Consider the following 17871-nt stretch of genomic DNA (forward strand, 5'->3'; position numbering starts at 1 on the left):
CAAACTGACTCAGTAGAAAAACCCTCCTTGACAACCTCCCTTTCTGCAGCAGTGATACTATCCCTGATTAACAAGCCACTCCCCCACCTCTTTTACCTCCCTCCCTATTCCTTTTGAAACACCTGAACCCAGGAACATCCAACAACCATTCCTGCCCCTGTGATATCCAAGTCTTCACAACGATCACAATGTTGTAGCTCCAAGTACTGATCCATACTCTAAAGTTAATCACCCCTATTCCTGACATTTCTTGTGTTAAAAAAGAGTCACTTCAAACTATCACTGACTGCAACTTTGCCCTATCAATGGTCTATCCTTCCTCACAAGCTTTCTGTATGCTGTATTTGCCTGTTCACAAGTTACTCCATTCTCTGATCTGTAGCTCCAGTTTCCATCCCCCTACCAAACTACATTAAGACCCTCCTGAAGAGCACTAGCAAACCTCCCACCCAGGATATTGGTACCCAGTTCAAGTGCAAGGTGTCCTCCTTGGACAGGTCCCACCTTCCCCAGAAGGTATCGGAATGATCCACTAATCTGAAGCCCTCCCTCGTATAGCAGCTCTGCAGCCATGTGTTCAGCTGCACCCGCTCTCTGTTCCTAGCCTCACTAGCCCGTGGCACCAGTAGCAATCCTGAGATTACTACTCTGGCTTGTTCTGCCTTTTAGCTTCCAAACTAACTCCCTACATTCACTTCTCGGTCCTCATCCTGTTTGCTAGCTTGTGTACCAATTCTTCAGGCTACTCACCTTCTCCCTTAAGAATTTTGTAAACTCTATCAGAGACTTCCCTGACCCCGGCACCCAGGAGGCAACATACCACCCAGGAGTCTCATTCCCGACCACAGAATCTCCTGTATGTACCTCTAACCATTGAGTCTCCTATCATTATCACTCTCCTATTCACCCCCCTTCCCTCCTGAGTCATAGAGCCAGGCTCAGTACCAGAAACCTGGGGTTGGCTCCCCCCCACATTATCCAAAGTGGTTGACTTATTATTGAGGGGAACAGCCACAGGTGATCCCTGTACTGATTGCCTATTCCCTTTCCCTCTCCTGATGGTCACCCAGCTACTTTTATCCTGTAACTTAGGTGTGACTACTTCCCTATAACTCCTATCTATCATCCCCTCAGCTTCCCGAATGATCCAAAGTTCACCCAACTCAAATTCCATAATGCAATCTGTGAGGAGCTTGAGTCTGGTGCAATTCTTGCAAGTGATGTCAGCAGGGACACTAGTGGTGACCTTTACCACCCATATTGTCCAAAAGGAGCATGCAACTGCCCCAGCTGCCATCCCCTCTGCTCTCAATTGCCAAAAGAGAAAGAAAAAAAACACTTCCTTACTTTACCAACCCTCCACACAGTATTTTTATTGATTTGAGGAGGAGGAAGGATGGGAGACACCAAACATGTAGTGTTTCGGGTGTAGCCACTGCCCATGCCCATGTATATTAGTTCACTTACCCAGCTGTCCTTGTGTCCACATCTGCTCCTGTTCAGCCTTTGCTCCGCTGATTCACAAGGTATTTAATATTCAAACTTATTCAAGCTTCTCCAGTACTGCACCTCTGCTGTTATTAATTACCTGAATTACTTCACTCGTTTTAGCGCAAGCTATCCTCTATTTCATCTTCAATGGGAAAACAGGCAAAATATTTGTTCAGTGTCTCTGCCATTTCTTCATTTTCCATGACAATTTTGCCTGTCTCTGCTTCCAGGGGATTAACTTTTATATTAGCTACTCTGTTATTTGTATTTGTAAAAGCACATACAATATGCATTTCCATTTTTAGCTTATTTATTTTCACATCCTATGTTTTCCTTCCCACCAACTTTTCATGGCCTTTTGCTGGTTCTGAACAACTCCAAAGATTCAGACTTAAAATTTTAGCAAGAATAATTCAAAGTTTTTTTTACTTAAATCTAATACTACAATTAAATCTAATACTATAATTAATTTGTACGCCAAGATGGTTCTTTATTGCAGATTTTGTTATTTAATAGGATTTATTTTAATTGACATGGATTGTTCAAATGTTTTCTATTGTTTATTTACCACCATGTTTTTTGATTTTTTATGAAATAAACCTTAGCTTACTCTTCCTACACACTAATGAAAATAGCATTGTTTAGGCTTAAGATACTTGTTTGGGTCATGAATAAATTGCTTTGAATCTTAATAGCATTTGACTATTAAATAGCATTTAATAGTATTATGACCATAATTATCCAGTGAATTTATTTTTATAGTGAAATTATATTTAGTGCTGCCTTATTAATCTAAAATGGCCTTATCCCTATAGATGAATCCTCAGCATCTTGCTGCAGAAGAGAGTTACAAAAAGTATTTACAGTTCTCCGGTCCTAGTGGTCTGAGTTTCTACAAGTCCATCCCACAAGAGACAACCTGCAAACCCACCATTTCTTGAGTGGGCACATTCTGAACTGGTTGTCATTCAGTATAACTCTCTGCTGCCTATCAAAACATGTTGATACATACCACAAAATATATGACTTCACTCATGTTCTCCAAATAAAAGAAGTTGTGAATGGGAACCTGTATGGGCCCACTATGCTTACCTTATTGAAGGATTCACTGAATATTCTTTGTTCTAATCCTATATGAGCTGACCTTCTTCACCTCTTTTCTCAAGTACATTGATGACAAGAGTGATGCCACCTTTTGCTTTGGTTGAAAGATGCCTTCAGCTTTGTCTCTAACTTGTAGCCCCATCCTCACCTTCACATGGCCCATCTTTACCTTCCCTTTCTCAACATTTTAAAATGTCCATTTCCAGTACTACTGAATGGTTACTGACCAGAAACATGAACTTGGTTTCTCATTTCACAGATGGTGCCACAATTGCTGGGTATTTCCAGCACTTGTTTTCTGCATCCACAGTATTTTACTTATGTAAGGATTTTTGAACTATGTTTATGCAATTACATTTCTTTGTATTAAAAGTTTTGCCTTATGGATGGTGCCAGCTTACCTGTGAAAGCTAATGGAACAGTCTAAAAAAGCAAACTGTACACCTGATGGAATTGTATAAACTTAATGGAAATTCCCACATCCTGGTTACAAAGTTATCATTTAGAAAATAATCATTAGAATATCATTTAGAAATTATTACAATGCCTTCTAAAGGCACTGCGAGAACCAGAAAAAATATTGTATCTCAATAAAAGATACAAAAAGTAAAAGTCAAAGCAACAGAAAATATGCAATCAAATGCTAACCTTTCCACATGCTCTACAATGATGCCGCCTCCAAGTAAGTGTAAAGTCACATGTACAAATCATGCACATGGTAGCCCGAGGATCAGGGATCCAAATGGGTGCCTTCGTGCCCAGAGGTGTATTTAGTTCTGGTTTATCTGGTTCTTCCTAGAAGAAGAAAGAAGTTCACAATAGCACAGAAACTAAAAAGGAACTGAATCATCCACATTACCTGCAGGCTGTTGCAATATATTGAAATTAAATAAAAAATATTTTCTACTTCTTTTAAAACATGTACGAGGATGTGGTATTAAGGTGGAAATTTAACGCTTCCTGAATCATAAAAAGGAAAACCAAAGGTTGTGAAAATCTAAGAAGCTCTGACACAATTTTAAATAACTAGTACAAGAATCCAAGATATAAGAGCTCTTCATGAGATTTCAGTTCTACACCATAGACCTCTGCCTTGGCCTGAAACAAAGGTGTGCTCCATTATAGATTAGGTATTTATTTAACTTTAATTGAGACACAACAAGGGTAAAGAGGAAGGATCAGGTCTTAGTTTTCAAAGATTCAACCCTTTAGTTATTCCTCATTGCTCCTCTGTTGGTTAAAAATAAATGATTAGGAAAACATTTTTAAAATTCATTCACAAGATGAGGATGTTGCTGGCTAGGCTAGCATTTGTTCCTCATCCCTAATTGCCCAGAGGGCAGTTAAGAGTCAACCACTTTGCTGTGGCACTGGAATCATGTGTAGACCAGACAAGGTAAGGATGGCAATTTCTTCCTTAAAGGACATGAGTGAACCAGATAGGTTTTTCTGATAACTGGCAATGGTTTCATAGTCATCAGTGGACTCTGAGTTCCATAATTTTATTCTACCATCTGCCTTGGAGGGATTCAAACCAAGATCCCCAGAACATTACTGGGTCACTGAATTAACAATCCAGTGATAATACCACTAGGCCATCACCTCGCCATATGCTAGGCCATGAGGTTGCAGATTGTGCTGCAGTACAATTCTGCTGCTGTTGATTAGATTAGATTACTTACAGTGTGGAAACAGGCCCTTCGGCCCAACAAGTCCACACCGACCCTCCAAAGAGCAACCCACCCAGACCCATTCCCCTACATTTACTACTTCACCTAACACTACGGGCAATTTAGTTTGGCCAATTCACCCAACCTGCACATTTTTGCACTGTGGGAGGAAACTGGCACACGCTGAGAAAACCCACGCAGACACAGGGAGAATGTGCAAACTCCACACAGAGAGTTGCCTGAGGTGGGAATTGCACTCAGGTCTCTGGGGCTGTGAGGCAGCAGTGCTAACAACTGTGCCACCATGCCACCCATTCCTCCCACTGTGCCACCGTGCGGCCCACAGCACCTCACTGATGTCCAGCCTTGAGTTGCTAGATCTGTGGGAAGTCTGTCCCATTTAGCACAGTGATAGTGCCCACAAAATGATAGAGCTTATTCTCAATTTGTAGTTAGACTTCATCTCCTTAATGATTGTGCGGTAGTCACTCTTATCAATACTATCATGGACAGATGCACCTGCAGCTGGCAGATTGGTGAGGAAGAGGTCTTGCTTTGCTCACCAACTGCTGCAGACCAGTCTAACAGCTCTGTCCTTTAGGACCCAGCTCAACCAGTAGTGCTGCTGCTGAGCCACCTCTTGGTGACAGACATCAAAGTCCCCCATTCAAAGTACATTTTGAGCCCCTGTCACCCTCAGTGTTTTCTCCAAGTGTTATTCAACATGGTGGAGTTCAACTTGGAGGAGTACTGATTCATCTGCGGAGTGAGGGCAGTATGTGGTAACCAGCAGGAGGATTCCTTGCCCATGTTTCTTCTGAAGTTATGAGATTTCAAGGGGCTGAAAGTCAATGTTGACTACTCCCAAGGCAACTCCCGATGTATTCCACCTGTACGCTGGTGGGACAGGATATACCCAGGGATGGTGATGGCGGTGTCTGGCACATTGTCTGTAAGGCATGATTCCAGAGAATATGACTACTTTAGGACATTGCTTGACTATTCTTTAAGACAGCTCCCCCAATTTTGGCACTCACCCCCAGATGTTCGTAAGGAGGACATTGCAGGGTCGTCAGGGCTGTTTCTGCCATTGTCTTTTCCAGTGCCTGGTTCAATACAAGGTGATCCAGTTTTTTGAGACTTCATAGAAATGGCTGGTTAGGCCAGAATCAACTACAAGGCTATAGGGCTGGAGACACATTTAGACCAGATCAGATGCAGAAAGCAGATTTCCTTCCAATTGACAATGGTTTCATGGTCATCAGTAGATTCTTGATTCCTGACTTTTTTTTTTAAAATTGAAGTGGCAATATTTGAACCCAGGTCTTCAGAACATTAGCTGAGTTTCTGGATTAATAGACCAGCAATAACAACGAGACCATTACCTCCGCCCCGCTCATCAACACAACTCTTCATAGATTCATGCCCATTGAGCATGTGCCACCAAAAATATATGTCTACCTACACTACCCCCATTTTACTGAAATAGGCAAGTCATGAAGCCCTCAATCACACAAAACTATGACATTTTAAGTGCTCATCCAAGTATTTTTCTAAAGTTGTGAAGTTGCCCCCTGACACCAACTTACTCTCCCAGACAGTCCATTCCAGATCCCCTCCATCCTCTTGGTAAAGGATGTTTTCCTCAAATCCCTTCTGAATCTCCTGCCTTTCACTTTAAAATTATGACCCCTTGTTACTGAATCTTTGAGTAAGGGAAACTACTGCTTTCTATACATCTTCTCCATGCCCCTCAAACTCAAACACCTCTATTACAATCCCCCCCTCAATCTTCACCACTTCAAAGGAAGCAACCCAAACTTATTTACATCTGAAATGCTCCAACTCAGGCAACATCGTAGTGACTCTCCTTTGATTTTTTTATTTGATATGTCACCACTTCTTATTTTCTGCATCCCTCTATTCCCCTTCTCTATTTCTCTGTCTACCACAATATCTCTTTCTCGGACCCCTAAGTCTGACCCCATCTCTGTCTCTTCTCTGTGTGACCGCTTTTTCTCTATCCCCTCTCTCTATTTCACTCTGTTTATTTATCTCTATCCCATCTTTATGTCCCTCTTGATCTACTCCTTTATCTCCTTTTCTCTATTCAACTCTCTGAACATCCCTCCCTTTATCTCACAATCCATCTATTCCTCTTTCTCTTTCTCTCTCTGATACCACCACCACACAGTCGCCAGCTGCAATTGGAATGAGGCCATTTCCTGTTTAATGTCCATTTATGCATTATGATTTCAAAAGATCACAAAAATTTCCAGTATTGACATACCTCTGAAAATATTAACATATGAAATAAGAAATGGCAGAGAACTCAGGATATTTGGAGATAAATTCTAGTTCTGTTCATTTTTAACGTCTTTGGAAGATTCTGAAAGCATCCAGAGCACTGCGATGACCAGAATAATTACTAAGAAACCATACTTTTCTCTCGGAATAGTTCAATAAAGAGGTAAAACGCTTAAAAATTACTCAACTTCACACTTGGTCAAAGAGTGCAATATACTACTCGATCCTGAACTCACTGACAATTGTAGTAAAAAGTTCACCATGTAATTTCTTTCTACAACAAAAGCAGGCCATTTGGCCCATGGGACCAAAAACACAAACTATATTATTTCATGTAAGACCATTTAGAATTCTCTCATCATAGATATCTGAAAGAACCCTCTTAACCTCCTTACAGATACTCAAACTTCAATGAATAGTCAACACTCTCTCCATGCAAAAGCCTGTTGTTCAAGATGCACAGCTGCATCAGTTTATTTTCAGCAAATTTCTGCCTCACTTTGTGCTATTCCCTTGAGTTAATGTCTCTTCCTAAGACCTTTAAAACGAGTTATTAACTTTGTTCACTTATTACTGAACATGAGTTCGATGACCTCATGTCTTCTATAGGATTGTTTAATGTTGTCCTCTGACACCTCCACTCTACTTGAGTTTTCCTCTCACTGATTTCTGAGCACTTTAGCATATCTACTAACAATACTTTTTAAGTCAAGGACCTCTCATAGAATATAGAACTGTACAGCACAGAACAGGCCCTTCAGCCCATGATGTTGTGCTGACCATTGATCCTCATGTAAGGTAAACCTAATGTATGAACCCTCAAATTTCTGTGACCATATGCATGTCCAGCAGTCTCTTAAATATCCCCAATGACTTCGCTTTCACAACTGCTGTTGGCAACGCATTCCATGCTCTCGCAACTCTCTGCGTAAAGAACTCGCCTCTGACATCCCCTCTATACTTTCCGCCAAACAGCTTAAAACTATGAGCCCTTGTGTCAACAATTTCTGTCCTGGGAAAGAGTCTCAGGCTATCAACTCTATCTATGCCTCTCATTGTCTTGTATACCTCAATTAGGTCCCCTCTCTTCCTTCTTTTTTCCAATGAAAAGAGTCAGAGCTCAGTCACCCTCTCTTCATAAGATAAACCCTCCATTCCAGGCAGCATCCTGGTAAACCTCCTCTGACCCCTCTCCAAAGCATCCACATCTTTCCTACAGTACTAGACACAGTATTCCAAGCGCGGTCTAACCAAAGTTTTTTAGAGCTTCAACAAGATCTTACGGCTCTTAAACTCAATCTCCCTGTTAATGAAAGCCAAAACACCATCTGCTTTCTTAACAATCCTGTCCACTTGGGTGGCAATTTTACGGGATCTATGTACCTGCACACCAAGATCTTGCTGTTCCTCCACACTACCAAGAATCCTGTCTTTAATCCTGTACTCAACTTTCAAGTTCGACCTTCCAAAATGCATCACTTCGCATTTATCCAGGTTGAACTCCATCTGCCACCTCTCAGCCCATCTCTGCATCCTGTCAAAGTCATGCTGCAGCCTACAACAGTCCTCTATACTGTCAACAACACCTCCAACCTTTGTGTCATCTGCAAACTTGCTGACCCATCCTTCAATCTCCTCTTCCAAGTCATTAATAAAAATCACAAAGAGTAGAGGCCCAAGAACAGAGCCCTGTGGAACACCACTCACCACTGACTTCCAGGCAAAATACTTTCCTTCCACTACCACTCGCTGTCTTCTGTTGACCAACCAATTCTGTATCCAGACAGTTAAATTTTCCTGTATTCCATTCCTCCTGACCTTCTGAACGAGCCTACCATGGGGAACTCTTCTGTCTGATGAACTGGGTTCTTGTGCTCTTCTCTCTCTGGGTTCCAAAACTCAGTCAACAAACACTCCAGCATCTAGTTCCCAGATGTCATTTAGCTAAAATCATGAATTATTGGAAAAGATATTTTCAGCTCACTGTTCAAAATGGCATTGACCCTTTAAAAAAGTGTCAGACCTTCAGAAAATTGAAAATTTGCACCACTTAGGACCCACATTCCCAAATGACAAAAATAAATGATTTGCCTTCAATTAACAATTCTGGGACCAAGAATTAAATGACAAGTGATTACATTTTATTTTGTATTTCTGTGTACTAGATTTTAGATATGTACATGGATACCCAAATCTCTTTGGTTTCCTATAATTCCTAGTCTTCCCTAACCCATTAAGAAACCAATAGTAGGAGTCTCTCTTGGATTCATGAACTTATACTTTTCCATGTTAAATTCCATCAGCTGTAGTTTGGTCCACTCACATATATTTGGTCCATGTTCTCTTACATCATCTTGTATAGCTTACTGTGCTTCCTTACTTAGTTTTAGCTGCAAGTTTGCATGTACAACTTTCTATACCTTTAACAAAATTATTTACATGTACAGTTGGTTCTGCTATAACACAGTAGTTCCATGCTCGTGCAGCCCCATGTTACAAGAAACTTCCATAATAGCAGCACCATTTAAATAATGGGGCCGAAATCGCATTATAACCAATACACTCTTTAAAAGTTCATGCTTTAGAATCACGTTTCAGCGAATTCACATTAATAAAATGCACGTTATAGCAGAATGATCTGTACACTGAATAATTGGCGCATCAGTAAGATTCTCAGGGAAACAGTATTAACTGCATTGTCTCTCAGGAAAGTTCCCCTTATCTATCCACTGTTTTATAAATAATTATTGATCCACATCACAAGGTCACCTTCAATTACGTACACTTGCATTTTGACTGATAATAAGATTCAGCATAAGAAATTAAATACATGCACGAAGCATATACAAGGCACATAATCCAGGTTAATACTTTAGTGCCACTTTGCAAGTTACAATCCTTCAAGAGAAATTGGAGGCTTCCCCTACTCTCAGATGACTGTAAAAAATACCATGTTTTTTTTTCATAAGAGCTGGGGATATCCTCCTGGACAAAAATTATCATTCAATTCAACATCTCTGAAACAAACTGAATCTTTTTTTCAATGCTGTTCTTGGGACATTACTAACCACAACTTGGCTGTCACATATCTCTAAATTTCAACATTGTAAACCTTTTCCCTGCCAGTACTCAAAAAAAGACAACAAGAACATTTATCATCTGTGATTTTCCTTTCACTAAAATCAAACAAGATTTAACTTACCAAGGTCACAATATATTTATAAATGAGAGAGAGAAACAAAAAGATCTGATGTTAAGTATTATATACACAAAGTAAAGCAGCAAAATTACTGTGGCATGAGGAGCTGGAAAATTACATGGTAAAATGCAAACAATTCTAGCCACGTGAAATATTGGTCTTCAAGTGGGCAGAAACATTAGTTTTCCCTTAATTACCTTTTGTTACTGTCAAGGAGTGACTAATGCAGGTATATGAGATCACAAAGTGAACTCAGCATTACAGTAATCAGAGCAGTTAGTGCATGTCAGACAGGAGGGGTGCACACAAATAGCCAAACGCAACCCTCATTGAACCCTGCTCCTAACGACATTCCTAAAAAAAAAGCATGCTAAACTAAACAAAAATCACCTTCCCAGAAGAAAACTTCTAATGAGAATAGGTTAACATATGACCCCTTTATTTTTTACATTAATTTCTTATTGGCTGCCTTGAACGAAAAATTATTTTCACTAGCTCTTACTAATTTGCATTTCAATACCTGTAGGGACGGAACTTAAAGTCACAGAGTCACTGAGATGTACAACACAGAAACAGATTCTTTGGTCCAACTCGTCCATGCCAACCATAGATAAATCTAGTCCCATTTGCCAGCATTTGGCCCATATCCCTCTAAACCTCTCTTATTCATTATACGCTTCCAGGTGCCTTTTAAATGTTGCAATTGTGCCATTTACTCTAGCGGCTCATTCCATACACACACCACCCTTTGTGTGAAAACACTGCCCCTTTGGTCCATTTTAATTCATTCCCCTCGCACCATAAGCCTATATCCTCTAGTTTTGACTCCCCCATCCAGGGAAAAGACCTATATTTTTGACCCTATTCATACCCCTCATGATTTTATAAACCTTTGTAAAATATCACCCCTCAGCTTCTGATGTTCCAGGGAAAACAGCCCCAGTCTATTCAGCCTTTCCATGTAGCTCAAACCCTCCAACCCTGGCAACATCTTTGTAAATCTTTTCTGAATCCTTTCAAGTTTCACCACAGCCTTCTGATAGCAGGGAGACCAGAACTGCATACAATATTCTAAAAGTGACCTAACCAATTTTCTGTACAGCCATGACATGACCTCTCACCTCCTGTACTCAATGCACTGAGCAATGAAGGCAAGCATACCAAATGCCTTCTTCATTATCCTATCAACCTGCAACTTACAAGGAACTATGAACCTGCACTCCAAGGTCTCTTTGTTCAGTAAGACTCCCCAAGATCTTACCATTAAATGTGTAAGTCTTGTCCTGATTTGCCTTTTCAAAATACAGCATCTCACATGTATCTAAATTAAACTCCATTTGCCACTTCTCAGCCCACTGGCCCATCTGATCAACATCCCAATGTACTCGGAGGTAACCTTCTTCGCTGTCCACAACACTGCCGATTTTCATGTCATCTACAAATTTACTAACCATACCTCCTATGTCATCATCTGAGTCATTTATATAAATGAAAAAAAAGTAGTGGACCCAGCACCAATCCTAAGTCACACCACTGGCCTCCAGTCTGAAAAGCCAACCTACCACCACCCTCTGCCTTCTACCTGAGAATCAGTTCTGTATACAAATGGCTAGTTCTCCCTGTATTTAATGTGAGCTAACCTTGCTAACCAGTCTACCATGAGAAACCTTGTCGAATGCCTTACTGAAGATTATAGGGATCATGTCCACTGCTCTGCCCTCATCAATCTTCTTCGTTACTACTTCGAAAAACTCAATCAAGTTAGTGAAGGACAATTTTCCATGCACAAAGCAGTGTTGACTATTCACAAATCACCCTTGCCTTTCCAAATACTTGAAAGTCCTGTCCCTCAGGATTCCCTCCAATAACTTGCCCACCACTGATGTCAGGCTCACTGATCTATAGTTCCCTGGCTTTTCATTACCTGTTTTCTTAACTAGCTTGCGGCACACTGGCAACTTCTTTACGCAGAGAGTGACATGTATATGGAATGAGCTGCCAGTGGAAGTGGTTGAGGTGGGTACATTAACAACATTTCAAAGGCATTTGGACAAATACACGGATAGGAAAGGATTAGAAGGATATGGACAAAATGCAGGGAAATGGGTTTAGCACGGACAGACATTTTGGTCGGTGTGGACCAGTTTGCGCAAAAATGCCTGTCTCCCTGCTATAGGACTCTATGACTCCTGCTGGTCCCTCTCCCCTTTGAGAATATTCTGTACCTTCTCAGATATATCCTTGATCCTGGCACCAGGGTGGCAACACACCATTCTGATTTCTCGCTGTCTGCCGCAAAAATGTCTGCCTGTGCCTCTGACTACAGAGTCCCCCATCACAACAGATCACTTGAAACCCTTGTTACATTACAGCCCGTCTTGGTATGAGAAACCTGGCTATCTGTGCTACACTCACTTGAGAATCCATTCACCCCTTACATTTTCCAAAACAGCATACTTGAGATGGGGCTAGCCACAAGAGACTCCTGCACAACCTGCCCCCCTCTCCTCCCTTTCCTGGAGGTAACCCATCTCCTGACTTTATCTGCTGTTTTTCTCCCTTTCTACAATTGCCACCCATCACAGCCCCAAGCCCTTGCTAATTCCTCATTATCTTTTTTTTATAAATATTTTTATTGAAAAGAAAAAAGGGTTTTGGGTTTTTTTTTACAAACTAATACAAAATAGTGTAACCACTTTACAATACAAATAGCAACATAGCAACAATATAAATAAAGAAAACAAACTATTAATCTACTCTACAAACTACCAAAACACACTAAAATATCAGAAAATAAAAAACTCTATATAAAGAGAAACTACAATACGATAAATAACGAAAAAGAAAAATAAATAAACATTCAAAATATAATTCTATCAAGTCATAACAAGACAGCTTAATTTACTTTCAATAAAGTTATAACACACAACACACTCTCATTATAGCTCATTGTAGATCTCCCAAGTAGGAGATTCCTCTGGACTCACAAAGTTTAGTCCAGCATCTATCAGGGCAGCACGGTGGCTCAGTGATTACCACTGCTGCCTCACAGTGGTCCTAGGTTCAAATCCAGCCTCGGGTGACCGTCTGTGTGGAGTTTGCACGTTCTCCCCGTGTCTGCATGGGTTTTCTCCGGGTGCTCTGGTTTCCTCCCACAGTCCAAAGATGTCCAGGTTAGGTGCATTAGTCAGAGTAAAGTGGATCTGGGTGCTTTAGTCTTCGGAGGGTCTGTGTGGACTGGTTGGGCCAAAGTGCCTGTTTCCACTCTGAAGGGAATCTAATCTCTATCAAGCCTGGCTGAATCCCAACATTACCACTATAGGAGTGAAGGAGTTTTTTGTAGATTCCCACACCCTGTCGGATCATCATCCAAGCTTTGATTGTATTTAGAACAATCGGGCTTTTACAATGATCCGTGACAGTTCTCATCTTATCCACAAACAATTGGTTGATGAGGGGGCATTTTGCCTGGGAAGCCTCAATATCCAACCACATGGATTGTGGATCACGAGAGGCCCAATCAGCCACACATGATAGCAAGGAGCTCAGTATTTCCTAAAATCTGGGAAATCTAGATTCCCCCTCCTTTCTAGTGGGAGCTGCAATTTATCTAATTTGATAAGGGACAGTCTATAATGCCAAACAAAGGAACCTAGCCAACCATAAAGCCTACACAGCGCTTGCCTCGGCAATATCAAAGGAAGCATTCTCATCGGTATAATAGGCGAGGGAGAACATTCATCTTGACCAGAGATATTCTTCCCAATCAGGATATCAGGAGGTCTTCCCAGTGCCCAAGATCCTGCCTTATTTTCTCTAACAGATGGATATAGTTAGCTTCATATAACTGGTCAAATACTGGGGTAGTAAAAATGCCTAAGTAGAGAAAACCTCCCTGTGACTACCAAAAGGGGAAGCGGGTTCCATCTGCAAAGTTGGATATGCTGATAAGACCTCCCATCGGCATGGCTTCTGATTTCATAAAATTAATTTTGTACTCTGATCCTAACTCCGGGGTCGTTATACTGGAGTCCGTCCAGATAGCTTTCACCAGCGGTTCAATCACTAATGTAAATAATAGTGAATAAAGAGGGCACCCTTGACGACAACCTCTGCCAACACTAAAACCATGTGGTCTTATGCCATTAGCTGCTTTGGGTCATTATATAGCACTGCGACCCATTTGGTAAAAACCTTCTCAAGGCCAAACCGCTCAATGATATCCTCATTGCCTTTAATTGCCACTCCAACCAATCCATGCAATCCTATAGGACTCGCAACTAAACATGGTTCCTGCAGACATAATCATCAGTAACATAGAAACTCTACCTATTTCCCAGATCTGATGAGAAGTAGACATCACTATACTAAAGGCCATCTTAGCACCTTAACAATCTACAGACCCAGAAAATAGCAGCATCTTACTGCTATAAAAAACACTGCTCCAGGCTAACTTAGTATCTATATTTTACATTTTTAAAGTTTAATCAAGAGACACATCTCATTAAAACATAATCAAAAAAGAACCCACTCCACTCACTATTGTAACAACAAAATAAACAATAAGGTTACACTTCAAAAAGCCACTACAAAGAGCTCTCCGACACAGGTTTCTCCAAGTTCAGCTGTGAATTTTGCTGTTTGTTGATTTTTCTTAGATCAAATTAGATGTCCAAAGATACTTGAAATCAAACAACACAGGCAGTTAGTTATTCAGATTCATTGCTGGGTCAGATAGCAGCGTAGGTTTCTTTCTCTGATAGAATCATGTCCCACGTGGCCTTTGTCTGTCATCCTCCTTTTTTAAAGTGACATTATTTTGCACTTTTCTCCCCCCACCAAAGTTCTAAAACAATGCAACAGCTTGTAAAACAGTGATTACTGTTCCTAGGATTTGAGGAAATCAGATCCCACACTGAAAATATCTCAAATAAAAAAGCAGCTCCTATAACCACAAATTATCCCCATCCTCCACCTTAGATTTTTAAAAGATATTTGAATTCCAAGTGACTGACATGAAGAGATTTCAAATGGTAAGGCACTAGGTATAACAAACAACAAAACACTACTCCAGAGGCAATGAGTACTCTAAACTACAGAAAAGAAAATCCTTAAGATTTTAGAACAACTAATCAGCCCATGTTGCATATGTAATTTCAATCATGCTTTTTAGAGAATTCAGTCTTTTCAAAGCTTTTCTCAGTTTTTAAACAGTTCAATCTTCCCATTTTACCAAGCAATAGCATCAAGTGCCCAAAGGTTCCCTCAGTCCTCTGAAGTATTAAACTGACATTCATCATTTAACCTGCTCCAGCAATTTCTTTTGGTCTTTCTGGGTGAAGTCTTCCATGTTCTTAAACCACTGTAGATTCCTTGACTTGAATCAGCAAAGCAACTTTCTCCAGCAAAGTCTGGCAGCAAACAGAGAAAGCAGCCCTGTCCTACTGCAGAAATAACACTACTGTTCCTCATCAGTCTTTCTTTTTTCTGTGCAAAGTCTCTGAGAAATAAAGTCTGTTGCAACGAGAACACCTACCTCTGCCTTAAGTTTTCAGATGTTAAATCTAATATCTGCATTTCAATTACACATGTGTCAGGTAGAACTGATTGCAGTCATATGACCCTCATTAAGCTATTTACCTTAATGGGACAGTCCTTAACATAACCATTTTACAAAATGTCACACTCATAATACATAACAAATAGCTAGGGCCTTAACAGATAACTTTGCAGCATCCTTGAACATGGGTGAGGTCCCGGAGGACTGGAAAATTGCTAATGTTGTCCCCTTGTTTAAGGGTAGCAGGGATAATCCAGGTAATTATAGACTGGTGAGCCTGACAGTAGTAGGGAAGCTGCTGGAGAAGATACTAAGGGATAGGATGTATTTACATTTGGAAGAAAATGGGCTTATCAATGATAGGCAACATGATTTGGTGCAGGATAGGTCATGTCTTACCAACTTAATAGAATTCTTTGAGGAAGCGAAAAAGTTGATTGATGAGGGAAGGGCTGTAGATGTCATATACATCGACTTCAGTAAGGCATTTGATAATGTTCCCCATGGTAGGCTGATGGAGAAAGTGAAGTCGCATGGGGTCCAGGGTGTACTAGCTAGATGGATAGAGAACTGGCTGGGAAGCAGGAGACAGAGTAGTAGTGGAAGGGAGTTTCTCAAAATGGAGAATTGTGACCAGTGGTGTCCCACAAGGACCAGTGTTCAGACCATTGTTGTTTGTGATAACATAAATGATCTGGAGGAAGGTACAGGTGGTCTGGTTAGCAATTTTGCAGATGACACTAAGATTGGTGGAGTAGCAGGTAGTGAAGGGGACTGTCAGAGAATGTAGCAGAATATAGATAGATTGAAGAGTTGGGCAGAGAAATGGCAGATGGACTTCAACCTGAGCAAATGCGAGGTGTTGCATTTTGGAAGATCCAATTCAGGAGCGAACTATACAGTAAATGGAAAAGCCCTGGGGAAAATTGATATACAGAGAAATCTGGATATTCAGGTCTATTGTTCCCTGAAGGTGGCAACGCAGATTGATAGAGTGATCAAGGAGTCATAGGGCATGCTTTCCCTTCATTGGGCAGCATATTGAGTACAAGAGTTGGCAGGTCACATCTGCATTTGTATAGGACTTTGGTTCGGCCACATTTGGAATACTGTGTACAGTTCTGGTTGCCACATTACCAAAAGGATATGGATGCTCTGGAGAGGGTGAAGAGGATGTTCACCAGGATGTTGCCTAGTATGGAAGGCACTAGATATGAAGAGAGGTTGAGTAGATTAGGATTATTTTCATTAGAAAGATGGAGGTTGATAGGAGACCTGACGAGAGGTATAGACAGGGTGAAAAATAAGAAGCTTTTGCCCCCCCAGAGTGGGGACTCAATTACTAAGGTTCACGACTTCAAGTTGAGAGTGGAAAAGTGTAAAGGAGATATGTGTGGAAAGTTCTTTACATAGAGGGTGGTGGGTGCCTGGAACACATTGCCAGCAGAGTGGTAGAGGTGGGCACAATAGTGTAATTTAAGATCTATCTGGACAGATACATGAATGGTTAGGGAGCAGAGGGATACTGATCCTTAGAAAATAGGTGACAGGTTTAGATAGAGGATCTTGATTGGTGCAGGCTTGGAGGGCCAAAAGGCCTGTAATTTTCTTTGTTCTTAACTCAAGAACTCCTGATAAATAAAATTTAGGAAACTCTTTTTTACTTTGCACATGCGTGCTGCCCCTCATCTGTACCACCCATTTGTTACTTCTCTCTCCCAACCCTCCCACTCGCCAAGTCCCTCTTCTGACCCTTGATGTCCTACGAGTGAAGGTTCAGGTGAGGAAAGCAGCAAATCAGTTTATTAAAAACACTGAGCATATGCAATAAACATGTTAAAATGAATATTGTCTAAGCAAGGGATACCTGCAGCAACGCATTATTGAAAGGGGGTTACGGTGGTCACAAAACCTCATCAAAGTGTGGAATTCCATCTAAAAGGTGGAAATGACATTCCTGCAAATGTATGTATATGGGTTTCAGCTGACGATAGGATTGAACCGTCTATGACTGCTCATGGATAATAATGCTAACTCATCATTCAAATGAAGAATGGGCAATTAGTTGAGGAACGAGTAAACTATCTACTACCACCCAGTAGGTATCAGAGTCTTTCGACATTGTGAGAAAAAGTGAACTGGACCCTGTCCATTCTAAACATATCAAAAGAAACAAAGTATTTGCACAGATTCTCTATCAAGTTTGATTAAATCTGATAAAATGTGTTGATGGCATCTACTTTAAGTGACGATTCAAAAGAGAGATAAGAGAAGAGGGTCTAGAAGAAAACAACAGTAGGGTGTGTAGAGAAAGTGCATGGGAGGATGTTTGTGTGGATTATAAACCTTGTGTACTTCTGTTGAGTCAATGTCGTATTGTAACATTGAAATATGGCCAGTGAACTCTGAATTCTCAATCTAGGTTAGAGTGGTGCTGGAAAAGTACAGCAGGTCAGGCAGCATCCGAGGAGTAGGAAAATCGACGGATGAAGGGCTTTTGCCCGAAACGTTGATTTTCCTGCTCCTTGGATGCTGCCTGA

The 17871-nt window shown here is 40.8% G+C and overlaps 1 protein-coding gene across 2 annotated transcripts in view; it reads right to left on the reverse strand.

Moving 5' to 3' along the window:
* The window catches only part of fgd6 (FYVE, RhoGEF and PH domain containing 6), a 149083-nt gene that overhangs the window by 26363 nt on the left and 104849 nt on the right, over positions 1 to 17871 (reverse strand). For both annotated transcript variants that reach the window (XM_060843046.1, XM_060843047.1), the window contains exon 16: positions 3244 to 3390. In XM_060843046.1, the coding sequence (XP_060699029.1) occupies positions 3244 to 3390 (147 nt within the window). The remainder of the gene's footprint in view (positions 1 to 3243; positions 3391 to 17871) is intronic.

The sequence above is a fragment of the Hemiscyllium ocellatum genome, chromosome 23 (assembly GCF_020745735.1).
Source record: "Hemiscyllium ocellatum isolate sHemOce1 chromosome 23, sHemOce1.pat.X.cur, whole genome shotgun sequence".
Classification (NCBI taxonomy): domain Eukaryota; kingdom Metazoa; phylum Chordata; class Chondrichthyes; order Orectolobiformes; family Hemiscylliidae; genus Hemiscyllium; species Hemiscyllium ocellatum.